The sequence below is a fragment of the Suncus etruscus genome, chromosome X (assembly GCF_024139225.1).
Source record: "Suncus etruscus isolate mSunEtr1 chromosome X, mSunEtr1.pri.cur, whole genome shotgun sequence".
Taxonomy (NCBI): domain Eukaryota; kingdom Metazoa; phylum Chordata; class Mammalia; order Eulipotyphla; family Soricidae; genus Suncus; species Suncus etruscus.
Window position 1 is genome coordinate 47,417,854 of NC_064868.1, and position 22,359 is coordinate 47,440,212.

The following is a 22,359-nucleotide window of genomic DNA, read 5'->3' on the forward strand; positions in this document are numbered from 1 at the left end:
CTCCTATCCCAGGGCAAACCTTCAACTTGCCCTATACCTATCCAAGATGCTGTCCATCCTTTTGTAAACCTATCTGTAGTGCCTCCTGAACATAAACACACCTCCCAGCTGATATCCTTATTTATGATTCCTCCACTGACTGTAACCTGACACATTCAATTTCGGGCTAGATAGACTGACAGTCTTCATTGTTTAAATTATTATTCCCTAACTCCAAATAAACGATAAAACTTACTTAATCCAGCAATTATGTATTGTTTTTCTACATATTGCCAGGGAGTCTTCTAAAAGCCTGGTTTCAAAATATTCCACTCTATTTTTAAAAAAAATTCCATTCTTTTGCAAATCAATTTCTATTAGGTTTGATCTATACTACTATTGACAAATTCAAAAATGTTCTCCACAAGCCAATTCCAATAGTTTCTTGTTATATCCATGTAAACATTCTACTGTCCCTTATATATCTCATATGTGCTACTCATTCAGGATCTTTAGACAGTTTCTTCCCCTGAGAAAATAGTTTCTCTCCTTAGTAAGGTACATATTGGATGGGGAGGGGGGTATGTAGAAATGGTTTAAAGTGCTAGAAAACAGGATTTCCATGAGGGAAGGCCCTGAACACCAGACAAAGCACTCGATTCCCCCCAATTAAAAAGATAAACTTGAAACTCGGGTTGAAGACTTCATCTTAAGCACCCTATTTCTCTTTAATCTTCTTATAACAACTTTAAAACAATCATTATTTTACTCAGACTACTTAATACCTTTTTCACCTTTAAAAAAAGGTCTTACATTGAGTCATTGTTAGTCACAAAGTTGTTCATGACTGTGTTTCAGTAAATACATAACACCCTTCACCAGTACACACTGCACATTTCCTCCACCAATGTCCCGTTTCCCTCCCGCCCTTTCCCACACCTTCTCCCTGCCTCGGTGGCATTTTACTCCTCTCTCCTCCTCTTCCTTTTTTCCTCTTCTCTGTAGTTTGCAATATTGTTACTGTATATGTATATGACTTTATCTCCTTTAAGCACCCAGTTCTTGTCCAGAATAAACATCTTCTATATACGTATTTTTTTATTTTTTGGTTTTGGGGGCCACACCCATTTGATACTCAGGGGTTACTTCTGGCTAAGCACTCAGAAATTGCCCCTGACTTGGGGGGACTATATAAGACGCCGTGGGATCGAACCACAGTCCTTCCTTGGCTAGCGCTTGCAAGGCAGACACCTTACCACTAGCGCCACCTCACCGGCCTCCTATATATGTATTTTATGTCATCTTTATTCTTTATTGTTTGCTTCCTCCTATTAGGATGCAAACTCTTATGAGGGTACAGTTTTGTTACTGTTTTGTACACAGATGTAGGCCGCTGTTTGGTATATAACAGGTACAGTAAATATTTGTTGACTTAGAAAATGAGTGGCTCACTTAAAACTTTCTATGTAAGGAAAACCTAAAAATATCTACAACTTGGCCCGGAGAGATAGCACAGCAGCGTTTGCCTTGCAAGCAGCCGATCCAGGACCAAAGGTGGTTGGTTCGAATCCTGGTGTCCCATACGGTCCCCCGTGCCTGCCAGGAGCTATTTCTGAGCAGACAGACAGGAGTAACCCCTGAGCACCACTGGGTGTGGCCCAAAAACATATATATATATATATATATATATATATATATATATATATATATATATATATATATATCTACAGCTATAATTTCATGATTAAAAAAGACACAAAAGCATTGGGGGCCTCATACCTAGCTGTACTCAGGACTTACTCCTAGCTCAGTGCTCATGGATCACTTTGGAGATTCTCAGGGAACTATATATACTGCCAGGAACAAGAACCTGGGTAGGATGTATGCAAGGTAAATGACTTAACCACTGTATATCTCTCATAGGAATGAAGACAAACTTTTATTTATGTGAAAAATATTTGTGGCAGGGACGGAGAGATAGCACGGCGGTGTTTGCCTTGCAAGCAGCCGGCCCAGGATCTAAGGTGGTTGGTTCGAATCCCGGTGTCCCATATGGTCCCCCGTGCCTGCCAGGAGCTATTTCTGAGCAGATAGCCAGGAGTATCCCCTGAGCACAGCCGAGTGTGACCCAAAAACCAAAAAAAAATATTTGTGGCATAAAAAATGGGGATGGAGATATATATCAAGTGACAGAACATGTGCCTTCCAAATGTGAAGACTTTCATTAGATATACTGCACTGCATTACTTCATGAGCATATCTAGGTGCAGCCTGATGGCCCCAAGCCCCACTGCTAGTATGTTCCCCATAGAAATTTTATTATATTATTTTTGGTTTGGGAGCAAAAATGTGTTGGGGGAGCAACACATGACAATGTTAACTTCTTACTCCTGACTCTGTGCTCAAGAATCACTTTTGGTAATGCTGGGGGACAATATAAGACTAATGCAACTACCCACAGGAACTGCCCCCCCATTCCAGAAGCAAAACCCTGGATCATGTTTCAACTTATTTACTTATAAAAATATTCCCTCTCATTTTACAATAGGGCCATTGTTCCTGCCAGAATCCTTCAAGTGGCTGCCATTAAAAAGCAAAAAAATGAAAAATGAATTTCAGAAGTGTTTGATCAACTTCTTTGAAGAATGTCATGGGTATCTTTAGATAACTTGCATTAAATCTGAACAATGCTTTGGGGAGAATTGCCATTTTAATGATGTGATTCCTCCCAATCCATGAACAGGGTATGTGCCTCCATTTCCTTATGTCCTATTTTATTTCTTGAAGCAGTTTTTTGTAATTTTCTTTGTATAGGTTCTTCATTTCTTTAGTTAAGTTGACTCCAAGGTATTTGAGTTTGTGTGTCACTAATATGAATAGGATTTGTTTTGGAAACTATTAGGCTGATTCAAACAAGCAAGAGGGAGAGAGATAAACATAGAATAGTTTCACTCATCTATGGAATTTAAGAAAAAATAAAAGACATAATTGCAACCATGTATTAATGCCCAGAAACAATAGAGATGAGGGCTATAAGGACCAGTGCACAGTATGAAGCTTGCCACAAAGAGTGGTGAATTCAGGTAAAGAAATAACTACATTGACAATTATCATGACAATGGTAATGAGTAAGAGAAATAGAATGCCTGTCTGGAACACAGGCGAGAGCTGGGGGAGGAGCAATATGGGGCATTGGTGGTGGGAATGTTGCACTGGTTAAGGGGGGTGTTCTTTTTTTTTTTAACTGAAACCCAACTACAAACATGTTTGTATTAATTAAAAAAACAACTTAGAAAAAAGAAAATGAAAAATATTCATCAAAATCTTGCCCTGTAACCTCCCTAAAAATACTGCTGTCTATACGGGGTGGGGGAAATAAAGAGGTGATGCCCCTTTAATAGGGTTAAAAAAGTAAGAATTGAAAATCCTGAGGCACATTAGAACTCCTTGGAGGACTAGCTCAGCCTGAGTTCTTGCTTTGGTTAGTTTTGGGCTATCCAAATATTTGTATTTCTAACAAATACAGTGGCAACATTTGAGATTTCTCAATCCTAAAAATTAAACATAAAATTCTTATGTTCTTAAAAATAAATGGTTATTTTTTTGGAAACCATATAACAATTCCTTGAAAAAGTTGGCATCTTAGATATTCTGTACAACTCTTTTTTTTTTTTTTGGTTTTTGGGCCACACCCAGTGGTGCTCAGGGGTTACTCCTGGCTGTCTGCTCAGAAATAGCTCCTGGCAGGCACGGGGGACCATATGGGACACCGGGATTCGAACCAACCACCTTTGGTCCTGGATCGGCTGCTTGCAAGGCAAACGCCGCTGTGCTATCTCTCCGGGCCCTCTGTACAACTCTTAATGCAGTTTCAATTATAATGTTCTACAATTACATCTGACCCTATTTTTTTAATGTTATGAAATTCAGGATACTGTATTTTTCTTCTCTTTGTCTTAAAGCATGCTCCCTTTACCAATTTTCCCCCAGGGGCTCTCCTTTCCCTCCTCCCCTAGGAATTCAATTATTAATCCACATTCTATTCAAGTACCTACAACATATTCTCCCTAACTATCCACAACAAACCTCTTTTTCTAGGTCTGCTCTCCCTCCAGACTCAAAAAGTAGCCTAGAGAAGTGTCTATAATCTATAAAAAGGTCTCTGGCAGCTTCTCTAATATATATTAGAAACTTTGAAAGTCTGTCTTCTGAAATTTTATATAAGCATATGAACAAACCATGGTTATACAATTCAAGCAAACCTCTCAAATAAAAACCATATTAATTGCCAAGTAATACTATGAAAAAACATATATATTCCTATACTAGGAACAGGCAAATAACACTCTGTATACCAAATACAGCTGACTACATATTTCTTTATGGATGCTCTCTGAGATAAGACTGTTTTTATAGGATTGAAAGGCAATCAAAATAATATTTTGTGATATCAAATGATAAAAAATTATTTTTGAAGTTGAGGTTTCTCTTTATTTTTTAAATTTATTTTGAATCACTATGAGATAGTTACAAAATTGTTTTTGACTTAGTTTCAGTTATACAATGTCCAACATCCCTTTACCAGTGTATACTTCACACCATCAATGTCTCCAATTTACTTTCTGCCTTCCTCCCGCCATTCCCCTTCCTCTCTATATAGCAGATATTTTCTCCTCCTCTCTCCTCCTCTCTCTCTCTCTTTTCCTTTCAAACACTGGTTTACAATATATTTACTGAAGAGGTATCATGCCTATGATAGGAAATTTAAATGTAAGTGTTGATTACATTACATTACAAATATTTACTGGAATGTATTCACACATTAGTTATCTACTATTTGTAGCTACAAGAGCAAAGATGGTGGCAGAGTCCATAAAAACCCATGAGCCAAAAATAATTATTATCATACCCTTTTGAAAAGTTTGATGGAGCTAGAGGGATAGCTCAATAAATTGAGCACATACTTTGCATGCAGGAGGCCCAGGTTTAATCTCCAGCAGTGCATGGTCCCAATTCCTAGAGACTATCATGAAACACATAGACATACATATGTATATATGTGTGTGTGTGTGTGTGTGTGTGTGCTCAATGGGGACAAGGGGGAACACTTAAGCAACAAAGGCTTGAACTGCATAGATCCACATATACTGACATTTTTTTCATCCATGGGTTCCACATTTACTGGTTCAACCAACAAAATATGCTGGATGGTTGAATCCCAATGTGGAATCCAGGATACAAAGGTGGTAAAATAAATAATATGCTGATTTTGCACTGTGCAAAAGTCAGTGCCATTAACCATCAGAATTATCCAAAGATCAACTCTCTCTATAAAGGCAGCACATGTTGATAATAAGATGACTTTAGGAATTTTAAGATGACACAAAATTATCACTCAATAGCAAGGTTGTAGAGGAAAGGGAAACTTTGTATACTACTAGTGGAACTGTGAATTTGTATGGTTGTTATGAAGAGTGTAGGGGGTTCTCAGAATATTACAAATAGAACAGCCTAGCAATTCCAGTTCTGGAAATTGATATATAAAAAGTGATATCAGCCTCCACATTCACTGTAGTTTTGTTCACAATAGCCAAAACATGGAAACAACTTAATCATCCAGTGGTGGAATAATGGAGAAAGGATATCTGGCATGTATATGTATATATGTGAATACACATATAATACTTTATATGTATATAGTCATGCATCTTTGTGAAGTGTCACGATCTCTAGGAGATTGGTTAAGGTTTGATTCCCACCAAGCTCCCAGACAGGAAAGGTAGCTCCCATTCCCTGTCCAATTAGGTCAAGGGGAACAGTTCCAATTGTAGAGAAAATAATTCACACTGTGAAAAGGTCCAAGAATGGGTTCCGGAAATCCAGTGCTCAAGCAAGGAATTCAAACCACAAAAGCTTTCTGCTCCTAAGACGGAGTGCAGCTCAGTGGAAGAAGACAGAAAAATCAGCCTCAGCCTTCCTCAAACCCTTGCTTTTATTGACAAGAATTAGGTACCACCCTAGGGTGGAAGCAGAATACCAAGTAAGGAATAATCCAATATACTATCACCAGGTCAGACCCTAGGGTGGGGTACAATAATTGATTAAGGTAGGATCAGTAACACAACTCTTTGAAAGACAGATACACTCTGAGAAATGCATCACTAGGTGATTTCATTATTGTGAAAACATAGAGTACAATGACAAAAACCAAGAAGCTACAGTCAACTATACCTAGGATCTTTACAGAATATTGGGAAAACCACTGTTGAACAGAATTTTGAGATACATAATAGTAGATATATAATAAGATATGTATATATAAGCAATAGAATACTATTCAGTCATAAAAATTAAAGAAATCTTGCTATTTATAACAATGAGACTACTATACTAAATGGCAAGTTAGACAAAGAGATAAATACTGTATTATCTCACTTATATGATAAATCTGAAAAATAAAACAAATTTATTGAACCAGAGAATAGGTTAGTAAATTTAGTAGCTGCCAGAACAGAGAGGGGGAATTAGATAAAATGACCAAAACTCCAGTTAAAAGATTATAACTGTTAGTTATGTTAACTATGTTTTTTTTCTATTTTCTAACCAATTTATTGAAGTACCAAGATTTACAAATCTTTTAATCACACTTTTCTTGAATGCATCATTCCAACACTACAATTATCATCAGAGTCCATTTCCCTACACCAGTATCCCAAGGAACCTCCCAATGCCTTTCCCCAGTGTAAGCAGAGTCCTATAGACAAATTCAGTCCTGATGAATGTGTAAAGGTGGTAACATCACACACTTACTGATAAATAAAGCTAATCCCCTGAATTTCACAAAATTTTAAATCAATGATAAATTGATAAACTTTTCCTAAAAGCCATATTTTCTTTTTGAGATATTTTTAAAAATATTTTTAATAGTTCTGTGCTAACACATTTCAAATTTCACATGAAAGAGGTAAATCCTACAAGTATAAAATTTACTAAGTATAGACTCTTGCGAGTGGGGCAAAAAGAGCCTCCAGAAACCTCGCTCGCCCAGACGCCATTTTCAGGGAGGGACTTCAGAGCATAAAAACCGGCTAACCTTTGCAAAAGCTGGCTCCCTGTGTGTGACACCAGGCGGGGAAAATCCGCAAAAGTACACCGGCCCAGTGGGGCTCAGCTGTGAAAGACTGTGAGTGTGACCTGTCTATGTCTGTCTACTGTCCTCTTGCGTGAAACTCTTGCGAGTGGGGCAAAAAGAGCCTCCAGAAACCTCGCTCGCCCAGACGCCATTTTCAGGGAGGGACTTCAGAGCATAAAAACCGGCTAACCTTTGCAAAAGCTGGCTCCCTGTGTGTGACACCAGGCGGGGAAAATCCGCAAAAGTACACCGGCCCAGTGGGGCTCAGCTGTGAAAGACTGTGAGTGTGACCTGTCTATGTCTGTCTACTGTCCTCTTGCGTGAAACTCTTGCGAGTGGGGCAAAAATAGGCTCAGAGGAGCACGGCCGCTCCGCTTCGCTACGCGGCCGTGGACTCTTTCTAAGGAAAGAACTCCATTGCAACAAGAAGGAAAAATCACACTAAGAACGGCGCTATATCACAGAAGCAAACATTTCTCTCTGGACTGTCTTCTCTGTTGCATGCTCGGGCCTAAGATTTGACCCAGTGTGAGGCTTCATCCACGGAGGACTCCCCTCCCATAGAGGCAACTCAGCCCATCCAGAAAGGGAGGAGCCAGAGGAGTGTGCTGCCTACATCATATAGACAATGAATACCACTACAACACGTAGAAAAACCCACAATACAAGTGTGACAATGGGGAAACAACGCAGGCCAGCATCAGACATAGAGAATGAAGATGACAATTCTGAGGACCAGATAATGACTGAACAACTAATCAACCTCTCAGATAAGGACTTTAGACTAGCAATATGGAAGGTGCTCAACAGACTCCAAGAAACCATGGATCGAGTTGAACAGAACACTAATAAGAACCAAGAAAATATGAAGGCAGAAATGACAAAACTCCAAACTGAAATAACATGTCAACTAACAGGACTGAAAAAGTCAGTAAACGAAGTGAATGACAAAATGGATAAGCTCTGGGACAGGGTATCAGAAGCTGAGAATAGACTTGGTGCTGTGGAAGATGAGATACATAACAATTCCATACAGCAGGAGAGATTGGACAAAAAACTTAAAGCAAATGAGCAGACAATGGAAAAATTAGTCAAAGAATGGGAACAGACGAAAATAGAAGTCTATGATAAGATCAACAGAAACAACTTAAGAATCATTGGAGTCCCAGAGACCCAGGAAGAAAATTTCCAGGAAGAATCAATGGTCAAGAACATCATTAAAGAGAAACTTCCAGAGCTAAAGAATATATGTGATCAAATCCTGCATGCCCGAAGAGTACCAACCAAAAGAGACCCCAGAAAAACCACCCCAAGACACATCCTAGTCACAATGACAAATCCCACAGATAGAGACAGAATTCTGAAAACAGCAAGATCAAAAGGGGAAATCATGTTCAAGCAAGCTTCCCTGAGATTTACAGCAGACCTGTCACCAGAAACGCTCAATGCCAGAAAGCAGTGGTGGGATATTGTGACAAGACTGAATGAAATGAATGCTTCACCCAGAATACTATACCCAGCAAAACTCACTTTCCGGTTTGATGGAAGAATACATGGTTTCACAGACAAAAAACAGCTCAGAAACTTCACAGACACAAAACCAGTCTTAAGAGAAAAACTGAAAGACCTAATCTAAGACAAGACTACCCAAAAGACACACCAAATTTTGAAATAAAGATGGCGTTAAATCCCAGGACAATTCTTTCTCTCAACGTCAATGGACTAAATGCACCAGTTAAGAGACACAGAGTGGCTAAATGGATCAAAAAACTCAATCCAACCTTCTGCTGCCTACAAGAAACGCACCTGAATAGTCAGAACAAACATAGACTCAAAATAAAAGGCTGGAGAAAAGTTATCCAAGCAAACAACACCCATAAAAAAGCTGGAGTGGCCATACTAATATCAGATAATGCAAACTTTATACTCAGGAAGGTTGTAAGGGACAAAGACGGACATTTTATATTAATCAAGGGGTACGTAGAGCAGGAAGAATTCACTCTCCTAAACATATATGCACCGAATGAGGGGCCAGCAAAATATTTAATACAACTGTTGACAAATCTGAAAAATAATATCAACAACAACACAATAATTGTGGGGGACCTTAACACGGCTTTGTCAACACTGGACAGGTCAATCAGACTGAAACCCAACAAGAATATACTAGACCTGAGGAGAGAAATGGAAGAAAGAGGCCTAGTGGATATATATAGGACACTCCATCCCCAGAAACCTGGATACACATTCTTCTCCAATGTACATGGGACATTCTCCAGGATAGACTACATGCTGGCACATAAAACATACCTCCATAAGATCAAGAGGATAGAAATTTTGCAGACTACCTTCGCTGACCACAAGGCTCTGAAATTATTTGTGAACTCCAAAGGGACTCAGAAGAAACACTTTAACACCTGGAAGTTAAACAGCCTCATGCTCAATAACCAGTGGGTCCGAGATGAAATCAAGGAGGAAATAAAAAGGTTCCTGGAAACAAATGACAATGAAGACACAAACTCTCAGAACTTATGGGACACAGCAAAAGCAGTACTGAGAGGAAAATTTATAGCTTTGCAAGCACACATCAGGAAGGAAGAAGGAGCTTACCTGAGTAGCTTAATGACACAGCTAATAGAACTAGAAAATGCTCAACAAAAGGACCCAAGAATAGGAAGACAGAAGGAAATAACAAAGCTGAGAGCAGAAATCAACGAAGTGGAAACTCAAAAAACAATCCGAAAGATCAACGAAAGCAGAAGTTGGTTCTTTGAAAAAATAAATAAGATTGATAGACCACTGGCAAACCTAACAAAGAAAGAGAGAGAGAGAAACTTGATAACTCGTATCAGGAATGAAAAAGGAGAGATCACTACTGATATGACAGAGATTCAAAGGGTAATCAGAAACTACTTTGAAAAACTCTACGCCACTAAAAATGAGAACCTGGAAGAAATGGATAAATTCTTGGACTCTTATAATCTTCCACGGTTGAAGGAAGAGGATGTAGCATATCTAAACACCCCCATCACCATTGATGAAATTAAAACAGTAATCAAATGTCTGCCGAAAAACAAAAGCCCAGGTCCAGATGGATTCACTAATGAATTCTATCAAACTTTCCAAGAGGAACTACTGCCAATCTTGGCAAGACTCTTTCATGAAATTGAACAAACAGAAACACTTCCAAATAGCTTTTATGAAGCCAACATCACCTTGATACCTAAACCAGACAGAGACGCTACCAAAAAAGAAAATTACAGACCAATATCACTGATGAATGCAGATGCAAAGATCCTCAACAAAATCCTGGCAAATAGGATTCAATGCCTCGTTAAGAAGATCATCCACTACGATCAAGTAGGTTTCATCCCAGGAATGCAAGGCTGGTTTAACATCCGTAAATCTATCAACATAATACACAACATCAATAACAAGAAAAATAAAAACCACATGATCATATCAATAGATGCAGAGAAAGCATTTGATAAGGTCCAACACCCATTCTTGATCAAAACTCTCAGCAAGATGGGAATGGAGGGAACCTTTCTCAATATAGTGAAGGCCATCTACCACAAGTCAGTGGCAAATATTATCCTCAATGGAGAAAAACTGAAAGCCTTTCCTCTAAATTCTGGCACAAGACAAGGCTGTCCTCTCTCACCACTCCTTTTCAACATAGCACTGGAAGTACTTGCTATAGCGATTAGGCAAGAAAAGGATATCAAGGGAATCCAGATAGGAAAGGAAGAAGTCAAGCTCTCACTGTTTGCAGATGACATGATACTCTACTTAGAAAACCCTAAAGCCTCTATCAAAAAGCTTCTAGAAACAATAGACTCATATAGCAAGGTGGCAGGCTACAAAATTAACACACAAAAATCAATGGCCTTTCTATATACCAATAGTAATAAGGATGAAATGGACATTAAGGCACTTTTGAAATTCGTTTGGAACAATAAACACCCTCGAATAGCTAAAGCAATCATTGGGAAAAAGAATATGGGAGGAATTACTTTAAACTGTACTACAACTATTCACCCAATACCCATCAGATAAGGGGCTAATCTCCAAAATATACAAGGCACTGACAGAACTTTACAAGAAAAAAACATCTAACCCCATCAAAAAATGGGGAGAAGAAATGAACAGACACTTTGACAAAGAAGAAATACGCATGACCAAAAGACACATGAAAAAATGTTCCACATCACTAATCATCAGGGAGATGCAAATCAAAACAACGATGAGATACCACCTCACACCCCAGAGAATGGCACACATCACAAAGAATGAGAATAAACAGTGTTGGCGGGGATGTGGAGAGAAAGGAACTCTTATCCACTGCTGGTGGGAATGCTGTCTAGTTCAACCTTTATGGAAAGCGATATGGAGATTCCTCCAAAAACTGGAAATCGAGCTCCCATACGATCCAGCTATACCACTCCTAGGAATATACCCTAGGAACACAAAAATACAATACAAAAACCCCTTCCTTACACCTATATTCATTGCAGCTCTATTTACCATAGCAAGACTCTGGAAACAACCTAGATGCCCTTCAACAGACGAATGGCTAAAGAAACTGTGGTACATATACACAATGGAATATTATGCAGCTGTCAGGAGAGATGAAGTCATGAAATTTTCCTATACATGGATGTACATGGAATCTATTATGCTGAGTGAAATAAGTCAGAGAGAGAGAGAGAAAAACGCAGAATGGTCTCACTCATCTATGGGTTTTAAGAAAAATGAAAGACACCCTTGTAATAATAATTTTCAGACACAAAAGAGAAAAGAGCTGGAAGTTCCAGCGCATCTCAGGAAGCTCACCACAAACAGTGATGAGTTTAGTTAGAGAAATAACTACATTTTGAACTGTCCTAATATTGAGAATGTATGAGGGAAATGTAGAGCCTGTTTAGGGTACAGGCGGGGGTTGGGGGGGGAGGAGGGAGATTTGGGACTTGGGTGATGGGAATGTTGCACTGGTGATGGGTGGTGTTCCTTTTATGACTGAAACTCAAACACAATCATGTATGTAATCAAGGTGTTTAAATAAAAAAAATTTAAAAAAAAATTTACTAAGTATAAAGAGAATCAAACTAAACCCAAAAAATGGCCCATATCAGCACCGGGCCAGCTCCATAGTCTCACTCTGCTTGAAAGAGACGTAAACCACACCATGAAAAATTATGCGTACACTGGCCACACAGCTGAAAGCTGGCAATCTCAGGAGAGGGTGACCCAGTCCTACACTGCCAAAGCCACACCCATCACCTAAAATCACCACTTCTCCAGTGGCCCTGCTTCACCCCAATCCTCTATGGCTTTCTGCAGAGACACCAAACTGTCCAAAGATACCAATTTTTCTCTGAAGCCACCTAATGTTCAGAAACAAAGGAAGTAACATAATGGTCAACTAGCAACAGGAGCTTACTAAACCTTCTGACAGTGACTTAAAGACCTCATTGGAAATACAATCATTTCTAACAAATTTACTTGTTTATACTTTTTTTCTCTTCTTTTTCTTCTGTTCTCTTTTTTAATAATTTCTCTTCCACTTACCTGGAAATAAATACAATATGATCAGATTTGTCAACTATATGATACATGCTCTTTAAATAATGTAAATTAAATTTAAAAAATAAATCAGTAAAAATGAATAAAGATAATCAAAAAATTGTAAGGGAAAATCTGAATAGGCCATGAAAGATCAATATTATATTTTATATTTCAAAAAGAGTAAATCTTGAAAGTTCTAATCATGAAGGAAAATTTTTCTAAGTGTATGGGATGGTTGATGTTACCTTATTGTGGTTGCTTTGCAATATATGCATACTTCAAATTACTGCTATATGTGTTCAATTTAGATAATGTTGCAATCAATTATAAATTTATAAAATTACAAAAGATGTATTACCATTAAAGAAAGAATTTGTTAATGCTGCTTGCTAATCAGTTTTATTAAAATACTGCAACAGCTGGGGCCAGAGATAGTACAGTAGGTAGGGTGCTTTTCTTGCTAGCGACTGACTCAGGTTCAAACCCCAGTAAACTATATGGCATACCAGGAGTGATCTTTGAGTACAGAGCCAGAGGAGCCCCCTGAGCACTGCCTGATGTGTCCCTAAAACTAAAAAAAAAACAACAAAAAACAAAAAACAAAAAGCTCTAACAACTTGTCCATGGACTTGAGATTATTTAAGTGTCATGTCATAAAGACTATTATAAATCCTAAACACCTGTGGGAGAAATCAGACTCAAATCAGGGTTGTTTCATTACCTGTCACTTTCCATGAACTTCTTGAAGTCCCTTTGATGAGGTGTAGGAATGAGGCCTATGCAGGAACGAAGAGAATCCTCTTCAGAACCAAAGCCAGTATAAGGTGGAAATTTCCTTACTAATTTTGGAGTGTCTGGAAGCTTGCATGAAATCGGAGTTGTATTCTCTATAACAAAACAAAGGCAAATGAAACATCAATATTTTTACTGCCCTGATTATGGCTGTTTTGAAAGGATTTTTATGTTTTCAGGATGAACATGGAGATCTTTGTAGACTATTTTAAACTCTCAAACAAAACAGTGAAATCCTATGAGAGTAGCTTTCAATCATGTTTACAAAAACCACAGAACTCACTCAATAATCTCAACTGGTTCAAATGAAAGGAAAAAAAGAAACTGTCTATATTGAATGGGTAAACATTTTTTTCCATCATATCTAATTTGTGAATATTTTTTCTTCTCTGATTTTTCCAGTGCTGTGAAAAAATTCAAACTTGGAAGTTTTAGCTACCCATTCCATATTTACCTGTAATTTAGCCTGTTCCTATCACTAATCAAATCAAAGTCAACACTCCTAATCAAATAAAATTTCTTGCTAACAGGATTAACTCTTGACTATTTGGCCTTTACCATCCTTAAGTCCTATTCACCTTCTCTTAGCCCTCTTGCTTTCCAATCCAGTTCAACTCCAGGCCATGACATTTTATTGACTACTTTAAAAACCAAAACCAAAACTTCTCACAAACTACCTCTCTAGGTTGCTCTCTTTACAGCCTAAGACAGCAATTGCATTAAGAGACAATAAAACATTTGTCCCTAGGTATAGGAAAATTTCTGAGAATCAGAGCTATCTCCAGAGCAAATAACACTCTGGCCTGATACGTACAAAATATTTGTTTTTGTTCCACCACAGGTGATGAACAAGATGCCAGGATCTTGTGTGGAACAAAACGGAACCACAAAACTAAACAAAACTAAACAGAATCTACTTTCTACTTCTTCCTTAATCTTGAGCGTTCATAGGGGTTTCCATTTGTGACTGAAATGAGTTTGAAACAAAGATTTTCTTGTCCACTGTCAAACTACTATGGAGAAAGAATACAACAAAGTTGATGCACATTTCTATAAATAAAAATTTCCATCAATATTTTACATAAGGCAATCTAACTCTTAAAATTGTGGGATCTTTTTTTTTAGTGACTGACCAAAATGCTAAGATATTTACAGCTACTTCTAACACATAATTGGAAATATTTTCAACTTCCACATTTTCTTAGCCTTCATTGCTAGTTTTGTGTGAAATCTCCTCAGGCATAAACCCTAAGAGTATTATATCACCCTAACAGAAAATGCTCACAAAGGACAGATGCCTTCAAATATTTCTCACTAACTCAGTGAAAAGGGGCAGCCTATTTTCTGGTACAAAGTGATTTTCAAAAGCCTTTCCTATTGCTACTTTGCTGCTTCCCATACACTGTTTCCTGGGGATAAAAAACATGATATAAAGTGGAAAGTTCAAACCTTGGAATTTGAGAGAACTGCATCAAACCCTATCATTGTTCAATGTATTATCAAACATACCACTGATTGGTAACTTCATTTCAGAGGAAGAACCAGAGGGATGGGGAAGGGAAAGTTCTATGAGTTTATTAGAAAACTGGCACATGATAGGTTTCCTCCAACAATATATATAATATACATAATTAATATGTATATAATATATATATTAATATGAGGAATATAAACAAAAGAGGTCACATATGCATCTCAAAGTAATTAAGAACATAGTCAAAACCCCAAGCCTAAATTATAGGTTTTCTAACACTGCTTTTTCTCAAATACATTATTTTGAAACAGATTTAAGTAACAAAAGAACCAGTTTGGAGCACTCCTCTGCACCCACAGTGCCATCTAGTGTATAAAAGTCCAGAACTATTTGCTCCATTCAGCTTGACTTGCAGCACCAAGTACCTCTTTTCTGGTTCTGACCCAAGATTTCATTTCTCTGAATAACTGTACATTCATAAAGCTTTAAATTCAAATCTAATCATATATTTTGGTTTTCTATCTCCTAATATCCTGCTCAACTTAGGTGTTATTATTTGTTGACCATATGAGAAGAAACTGCAATTTTATACAAAACTTCTTCCCACATTTGATAGATCCTGAATACATCACTTTCAAATATTCTGGGTCGTTTAATTCCAGTTAGGTTACATAAACTTACATATTGGGAAGTCAGGGACTACATGGCAGTCTGCAGTTGGTTCCCAACACAACATGGCCACTTTTCTAAGCATTGCTCAGTACAGCTCTGGAGGCCCCTGCATTGTCAGGGTGACCCAGGTAATCTCCAAAACTACACAGCTGAGCAGCATCACATCCTCAGTATTTCACACTGTACCCCCAGTTTGGCTAGTCAAGAATTGCCAGAGGGGCCAAAAGCTTTTTAAGAATTGCTTGGCAACAGCTCAGAAACTTTACATATGCAAAACCAGCCTTAAAGGAAAAACTGAAAGGTCTACTTTAAGACAAGACAGACCAGATTCTGGCTATTGTAAATAGCGCTGCAATGAATATAGGTGTGGAGAAGGCATTTTTGTATTGTGTTTTTTTGTTCCTTGGGTATATCCCTAAGAGTCATATGGATCATATGGGAGCTCAATTTCCAGTTTTATTGAGAACCTCCATATTATTTTCCATAAAGGCTGGACTAGATGGCATTCCTACCAACAGTGAATGAGAGTTCCTTTCTCTCCATATCCCCTTGTGGATCCTCTTGATCATTCTTGTGATGTGTGCCAGTATCTGTGGCATGAGGAGAATCTAGGCATAAATGAAAAAATCCCAAGCCAGCTTTAAACTCCAACATGAAAGGTTGGTGACTTCTATCACTTTCTTTTAGCCAAATACAACATATACCTGGAGCCTGGAGTAGAGGGCCACAGAAAGCAGGCAGGTAAACTGAACAAATGAGGTGTTTATTTCACATGTTTTATACAAGAGTCTCCATCTGAATCAAATAACACTGTAGTCTGTTCTCCCCTTCCAGTCTAGAAACTCCTTACCCATTTCTGTAGCTTGGAAGTCTACTACAATGACCTGTATATACTAGGTATTTAATAGAGCACTGCTTTTCAATCTGAGCTGAACCAAACTTATCTAAATGCAATTGGTATGTATGAAGAGAGACACTGGAAGTATGACTGAGCCTCAAGAGGAAAGGCAGAGCAAACTCACATAAAAATTCTGTAAAGGGCCTAGATAAAATTATCAATAATAGCAAGCAAAAATCAATTAAAAAATGGCATTTCAAGGTACATTTCAGTTACTCATCCAGAATATTTATAGTGGTCATTTGGTAGTGAGGAAGATGACTTTCAACAAAACAGTCTCAAGAAGAACCAGATTCTTCACCTCTAAAATGGTAGAGATGATGATGGCTCCCTGGCTACCTGTTGTTCACCTGACAGGTCAAACACAGGAATCCCCTTTCATAACCATTAAGGTGTATTAGTCCAAAAAAGTTTTACCAGGTTAAAGGCATTGAGACCAAAAAGGTATCACAGTGAGTAGGCAAGACCAACACCAACAGGATAGGCAATTTATGATGGGTAAAACTCAGCTATATTATAAGGTTTCACACCACTTGAAAAGAGTCACAGAAAGAGCTAGGAAAAAAGCCAAATGAGAGACAATGGCAGAGTTATCACAGCTATAATCTAGAAACATATGGGAAAGATAAGCAGAGATAGTGGTACTGTAAACTATAAACAAGCTAAAACTAAAGTGAAGATAATGAAAAGTACAAAAAGTTAGATTAGAATGCAGAGGTAAGTACCACAAAGATAGGGATCACATATATCAAAAAGTAAAAGATGACATTTCAATAACTGCTAAATGTGGAATGTTAAAAATGTTGCCTGCTAAAACTGTATTCCTTTTCATATTTTTACTATTGATTTATAAAATAATTCTGTGTGTTGGGGAACAGTATTCTCTGCCAGTGCTCATAATACCTTATTTATGCCACCTGGCCCTAGATATAAGCATTTAGTAATTTTTTTTGTTTGTGGGGCCACACCCAGAGGTACTCAGGGATTCCTCCTGGCTCTGCACTTAGAAATTCTTCCTGGCAGATTCTGGGAACTATATGAAATGCAGGAGATAAACCTAGGTTGGATGTGTGCAAGGCAAACACCCTATCCTACTATTGCTCTGACCACAAATTTAGTATTTTAAATTTCTATATATTTTTGTTTGAGGGACACACCAAGTGAGTTTGAAGGCCCCTGCTTTTGAGGAATCACAAGAAGCCAAGCAAACTCACAGGCAGGTTATATCAATTATATGATTGAGCAGTTTGAGAGGAATGGGGCAGGGTGATTTATTTATTTTGAAATATCTTGAAAGAAAACTTAATAAAGCCGTTTTTGATCAAAAAGCAGAAATCCAGGGCTGAAGCAGTGGCGCAGCAGTAGGGTGTTTGCCTTGCATGGAGCTGAACCAGGGCGGACTGTGGTTCGATCCCCCAGTGCCCCATGTGGTCCCCCAAGCCAAGAGTGATTTCTGAGAACATAGCCAGGAGTAACCCCTGAGTGTCACCAAGTGTAGCCAAAAAAAAAAAAAGGCAGAAATCCAAGGAATGGATTTACTGCTTTAATTTGTACTCATTAAAGGCATTAATTACCACATGCTATAGATTTTTTTAACCATTACTTTCCTGGTCACTTTGTCTTTTTGTTTTGTTTTTGGGCTGCATTCAGGGACTCAGGGGTTACTTCTGGATCTGAGCTCAGAAATCACTTCTGGCAGGCTCGAGGGACCATATGTGAACAATCAAACCCAGGTTGGCCGCATGCAAGGCAAATGTCCTAACCACTGTGGTATCACTCCAGCCTCACTTTGTCTTTTGTATTGTAAGCTTTTTGTCAAGTTTCTACTTGAATACTAGAACTTAAATCTGATCATCTGCTTTGCTTTCCTTCCAACTATAAAATGCAAGTATTTTAAAATATATTTTATTGTAAAAATTATAAAACAATTTCTCACAAGTGAAAATAAGATGGAAATAATACCTTCTGTTAGGAATAAATAAGACAATTCTAGATAGAAAGCAAATGCTTATTAAGTATAGTTATTATGAGCTTAGCATTTTAACTTCAGAAGAAAACAGTCTTAACTAAGTTACAAAGTGTCTCAATTTTCAAATTAACATATAGTTGACTTACCAACTCCATATTTCAACTTATAGTAAAGCTTTGTAAAGTCATCACAGTCACAAAGAAGCACTTTTCTTCCCCACACATCAATGGTGGCTCCTAAAAATAGGTCAGTATCTTTGTAAAAATCTTGTTGTAATTTTTCGGGCTAAGAAAAACAAAGGAACAAATCATTAGAACCGAAGACCAAATAGACTGAGATACCACTTCCCAAAGGAAAAAAATATTTAAACACCTATTTTACTTATTAAAATCAAAGTATAAACATGAAAAGACAATGTTAGCCATAAAACATTCTTTTAGTAAAAAATTTTCAAATGACAATGGAATGCATAAATTTATATTTGCATGCATATTTTTGCTAAACATCAGTCAATGCATACATTTTAAGCTGAGATATTTTATTCACAATCAGTCTCACAAGAAAGTAATATACAGCTCACTCACATTTCAGGTGTTAGGGAAATGGCATCAGAAAGCATAATAAAACATGAGATTCCTCACCTTATATCTATCCAGCATGAAGCCAGTTATTCGGCTTGCTGAGAAGCCTCCATACATATTGAGAACTGTTCGTTCTGTTATTTCTCCTGGCTGATGCATTCCAGGTGGGCCATACTGAAGACGAAATAAAAACAAAATGTGGTATATGCCCTCTAAATTCACAAGCGCTACTGTGAACGTATTTAAGTGTAAATTATACATTGCATCTTCTTGACTATCCAGAGGAAGGCAAGACACAGACTCTATTCATCTCTTCTACGGCAGCTCAGCCTTTACAAGCACGTCTAAATTCCACCCATTTTTCAAGGAACAAATAAAGTTGTATCTTACCACCTGACCCATCCATCCTACTGACAGCTCAATACAGAATTCAGCACCAAAGTTCATAAAGTGGGGATTCTCTATCACTCATTTATTGATTAAAAATCATTGATTATTAATTAAATAAATCATTTATTGATTAAACACATCCTTTATTGGAATCAGTTTGAGACAGTTACCCTACAGATACAGTTACATGACTGAATTTCAGAATACAATGTACAACATCCATCAGTGCACATTTCCCACCACCAATGCCCTAATTTTCCTTTTGCCTTCCCTCCTGTCTGCCTCTATGTCAGACATTTTTCTTCTCTCTCTCACTCTCACTCTCGCTCCCCTCCTTCCTTCTTTTGTTTAGCCACTGTCGTTTGCAACATTATTACTGAAAAAGGTGATCATACATATCATTTTACCTTCTTTCAGCATCTAGTTCTTGTCCAGAGATCATTTCCATTGTCATAGTGGTCCGTACTCTGCCATAATTGCAAGACCAAACCATTTGTGGCAAATTTCCTACCATGGACTGATCCTTGTCTCTATTGTCTTTGAGCATGATTATCATACTATCTTATTTTTCATATATCCCACAAATGAGTGTTATCATTCTATGTCTATTCTGCTCCCTCTGACTCATTTTGCTCAGCATAATACTCTCCCTATTTATCCATATGCAAGAAAATTTTATGACTTTATTTTTCCTAACAGTTATGTAGCATTCCATTGTATAGATGAACCACAGTTTATCTACTCATCTATTCTCAGGCACTTGGGTTGTTTCTAAATTCTAGCTATTGTGAATAGTGCTGCAATGTACATAGGAGTTGCAGAAGCAAGCACCGATTCTTAAATTGCTTCATTAGCAGATATCTTTTTTCTTTACTATTGAAAACTCCCTGAGAGAATCTGCCTTGCTTTCTTTCCTGTACTCCTCTACATATCCTGATTTTAGGGAAGTACTTTCCACTAAGAGTGGGATGATGTAGCAAGAATTACATAGCACTGTTAGCCTCTGATAGAAAGGGTGGCCTGAAGCAATCAGGGCACTCTTTGTTCCATATACATTAGTGATGGTCTAAATAGTTATATATGTTGCAGAAAGCATCTCAACTTGCTGAAGTGAATCAACATTCTATCATGTACAAATTAGAAAACCTGAATCATCCATTAAACATGTGGCATAAATTTTAAGTTTAAACATGAGCATGTACAATTTATGGGGTGTAAATGAGCCATAAAATGAGGAAAAGGGTACATTTAAAGACAAATATCCTTTTCATCACTTAATAACCATAGGACATCAGGATTAGGTAGGTATCATTCCAGGATGTCATTTTATTATCTGACAAAGGATGTTGTGAGCATCAAGGGAACAGCCACCACATCTGTCACTGTCCCCTACAAAAAGGTAACCTCTCTGAAGCATTTATTCATTTCCATTTTTATTTACTAACTCTGGAGTTGCTACACAGTTAATACTCAATATATAATGGTTAAATAAATGAATAAATAAGGCAAATGATGCCAAGGCATGTTGGAATTAACAGAAGTGTATCAGTATTTTATATTTAGCTGTTTTTAAAATCATTTTGAAACAGGCTTACTGGGACCAATTATATCCACATGCTACAAATACTTGAGAGTTTCCTCTGGAAACAATCCTGCCTCATATCCCCTCACTTCCAACATCACCAATACCTTGACCCAAAAGAACACAGTAACACAGCAGGGCTTCTGGCTATGGCTAAGTGATTCTGGGAGAGTCTTCTATGAAGACCAAAGAGCCAAAGGTTTCTGTTTGTATCAGAAATGATATTATAGCAACCCTTTTAGTCTCATTGAGAATTAAGTTTAAAAATAATTTATTCCATTTCTGTAGACCAGCTCTCGGGGTCTGTTGCCTTATGCATTGATTATTTCTTTACTATATTTCTTTATATTCCACATATGAGAGATCATTCCATATCTACCCCTTATGACTAACCTCCCCATGGCTGTGGGGTAACAGAAAGGGATTTTAGGACAAAGGAGGAAAAAAGCACAGTCTCTGATGGTAGGTGTGGTGTTAGAACACTATGCATGAAACTCTATCATTAATAGTCCTGTAAATTACAGAGGCTCAACAAAAATTTTAAATGTTTTCTACTAATAAAATGTAACATAAGGCTGTAAAAACCTCTATGTTTTCATATGTATTTGTAGATATTTATATAGGTCCTTAAATGCTGTTTTCCTGTATTAGCTCATTCAAGTTACTCAGAGGAAGGCCTCACTATATTTTAAAGAGAGAGGGAAATAGACTCAGGGAAGTTAGGTGGCTTTCCCAGGGTCACACATCTATTAAGCAGAACATCTTTAATTTTAAAAAAGCTTTGACTGTATAATTTTGTCTATACACAAGGTCAACTGTGCCCAAATTAGAAATGGCCAATGAATTAGGCCATTAATTTTCAATCTTTAATGAAAATAAGACACACATACACAGTACCTGTCCATTGGAAGGGTCTGGGGCTTTGGTGGTGGTGAAAATGCAGTGACTTTGTACATCAAAACCATAAAGAATAGTAATTATGTTAACTAAACTACAATAAAAACTGGTTTTAGGGACTAGAGCGATAGCACAGCAGGTAGGACATTTGCCATGCATGTGGCCAACCCAGGCTCAATCCCTGGCATCCCATATGGTCTCCCAAGCCACCCAGGAGTGATTTCTGAGCACAAACTATCAGGTGTGGCCCCAAAACAAACAAAAAAACTTTTTAATGCTGCCTACTGACACAACCAGTGGCTAACTAGAAACTGGCTAGCTGATTGACATTCAGAAGTATCACTGCTATGCATATACCCATAAACATGTGGGTGCCTGTGGCTACAGCTGTATTTGTATGTGAACATGTATAGACATTTAGAGTC

General features: G+C 37.7%; 1 protein-coding gene across 1 annotated transcript in view; it reads right to left on the reverse strand.

Moving 5' to 3' along the window:
- The window catches only part of EFHC2 (EF-hand domain containing 2), a 208,358-nt gene that overhangs the window by 101,056 nt on the left and 84,943 nt on the right, over positions 1-22,359 (reverse strand). Inside the window, exons 6-8 of the mRNA XM_049766899.1 lie at positions 19,126-19,239; positions 18,631-18,769; positions 13,401-13,566 (exon numbers count right to left, since the gene is read on the reverse strand). Of these exons, the coding sequence (XP_049622856.1) occupies positions 13,401-13,566; positions 18,631-18,769; positions 19,126-19,239 (419 nt within the window). The remainder of the gene's footprint in view (positions 1-13,400; positions 13,567-18,630; positions 18,770-19,125; positions 19,240-22,359) is intronic.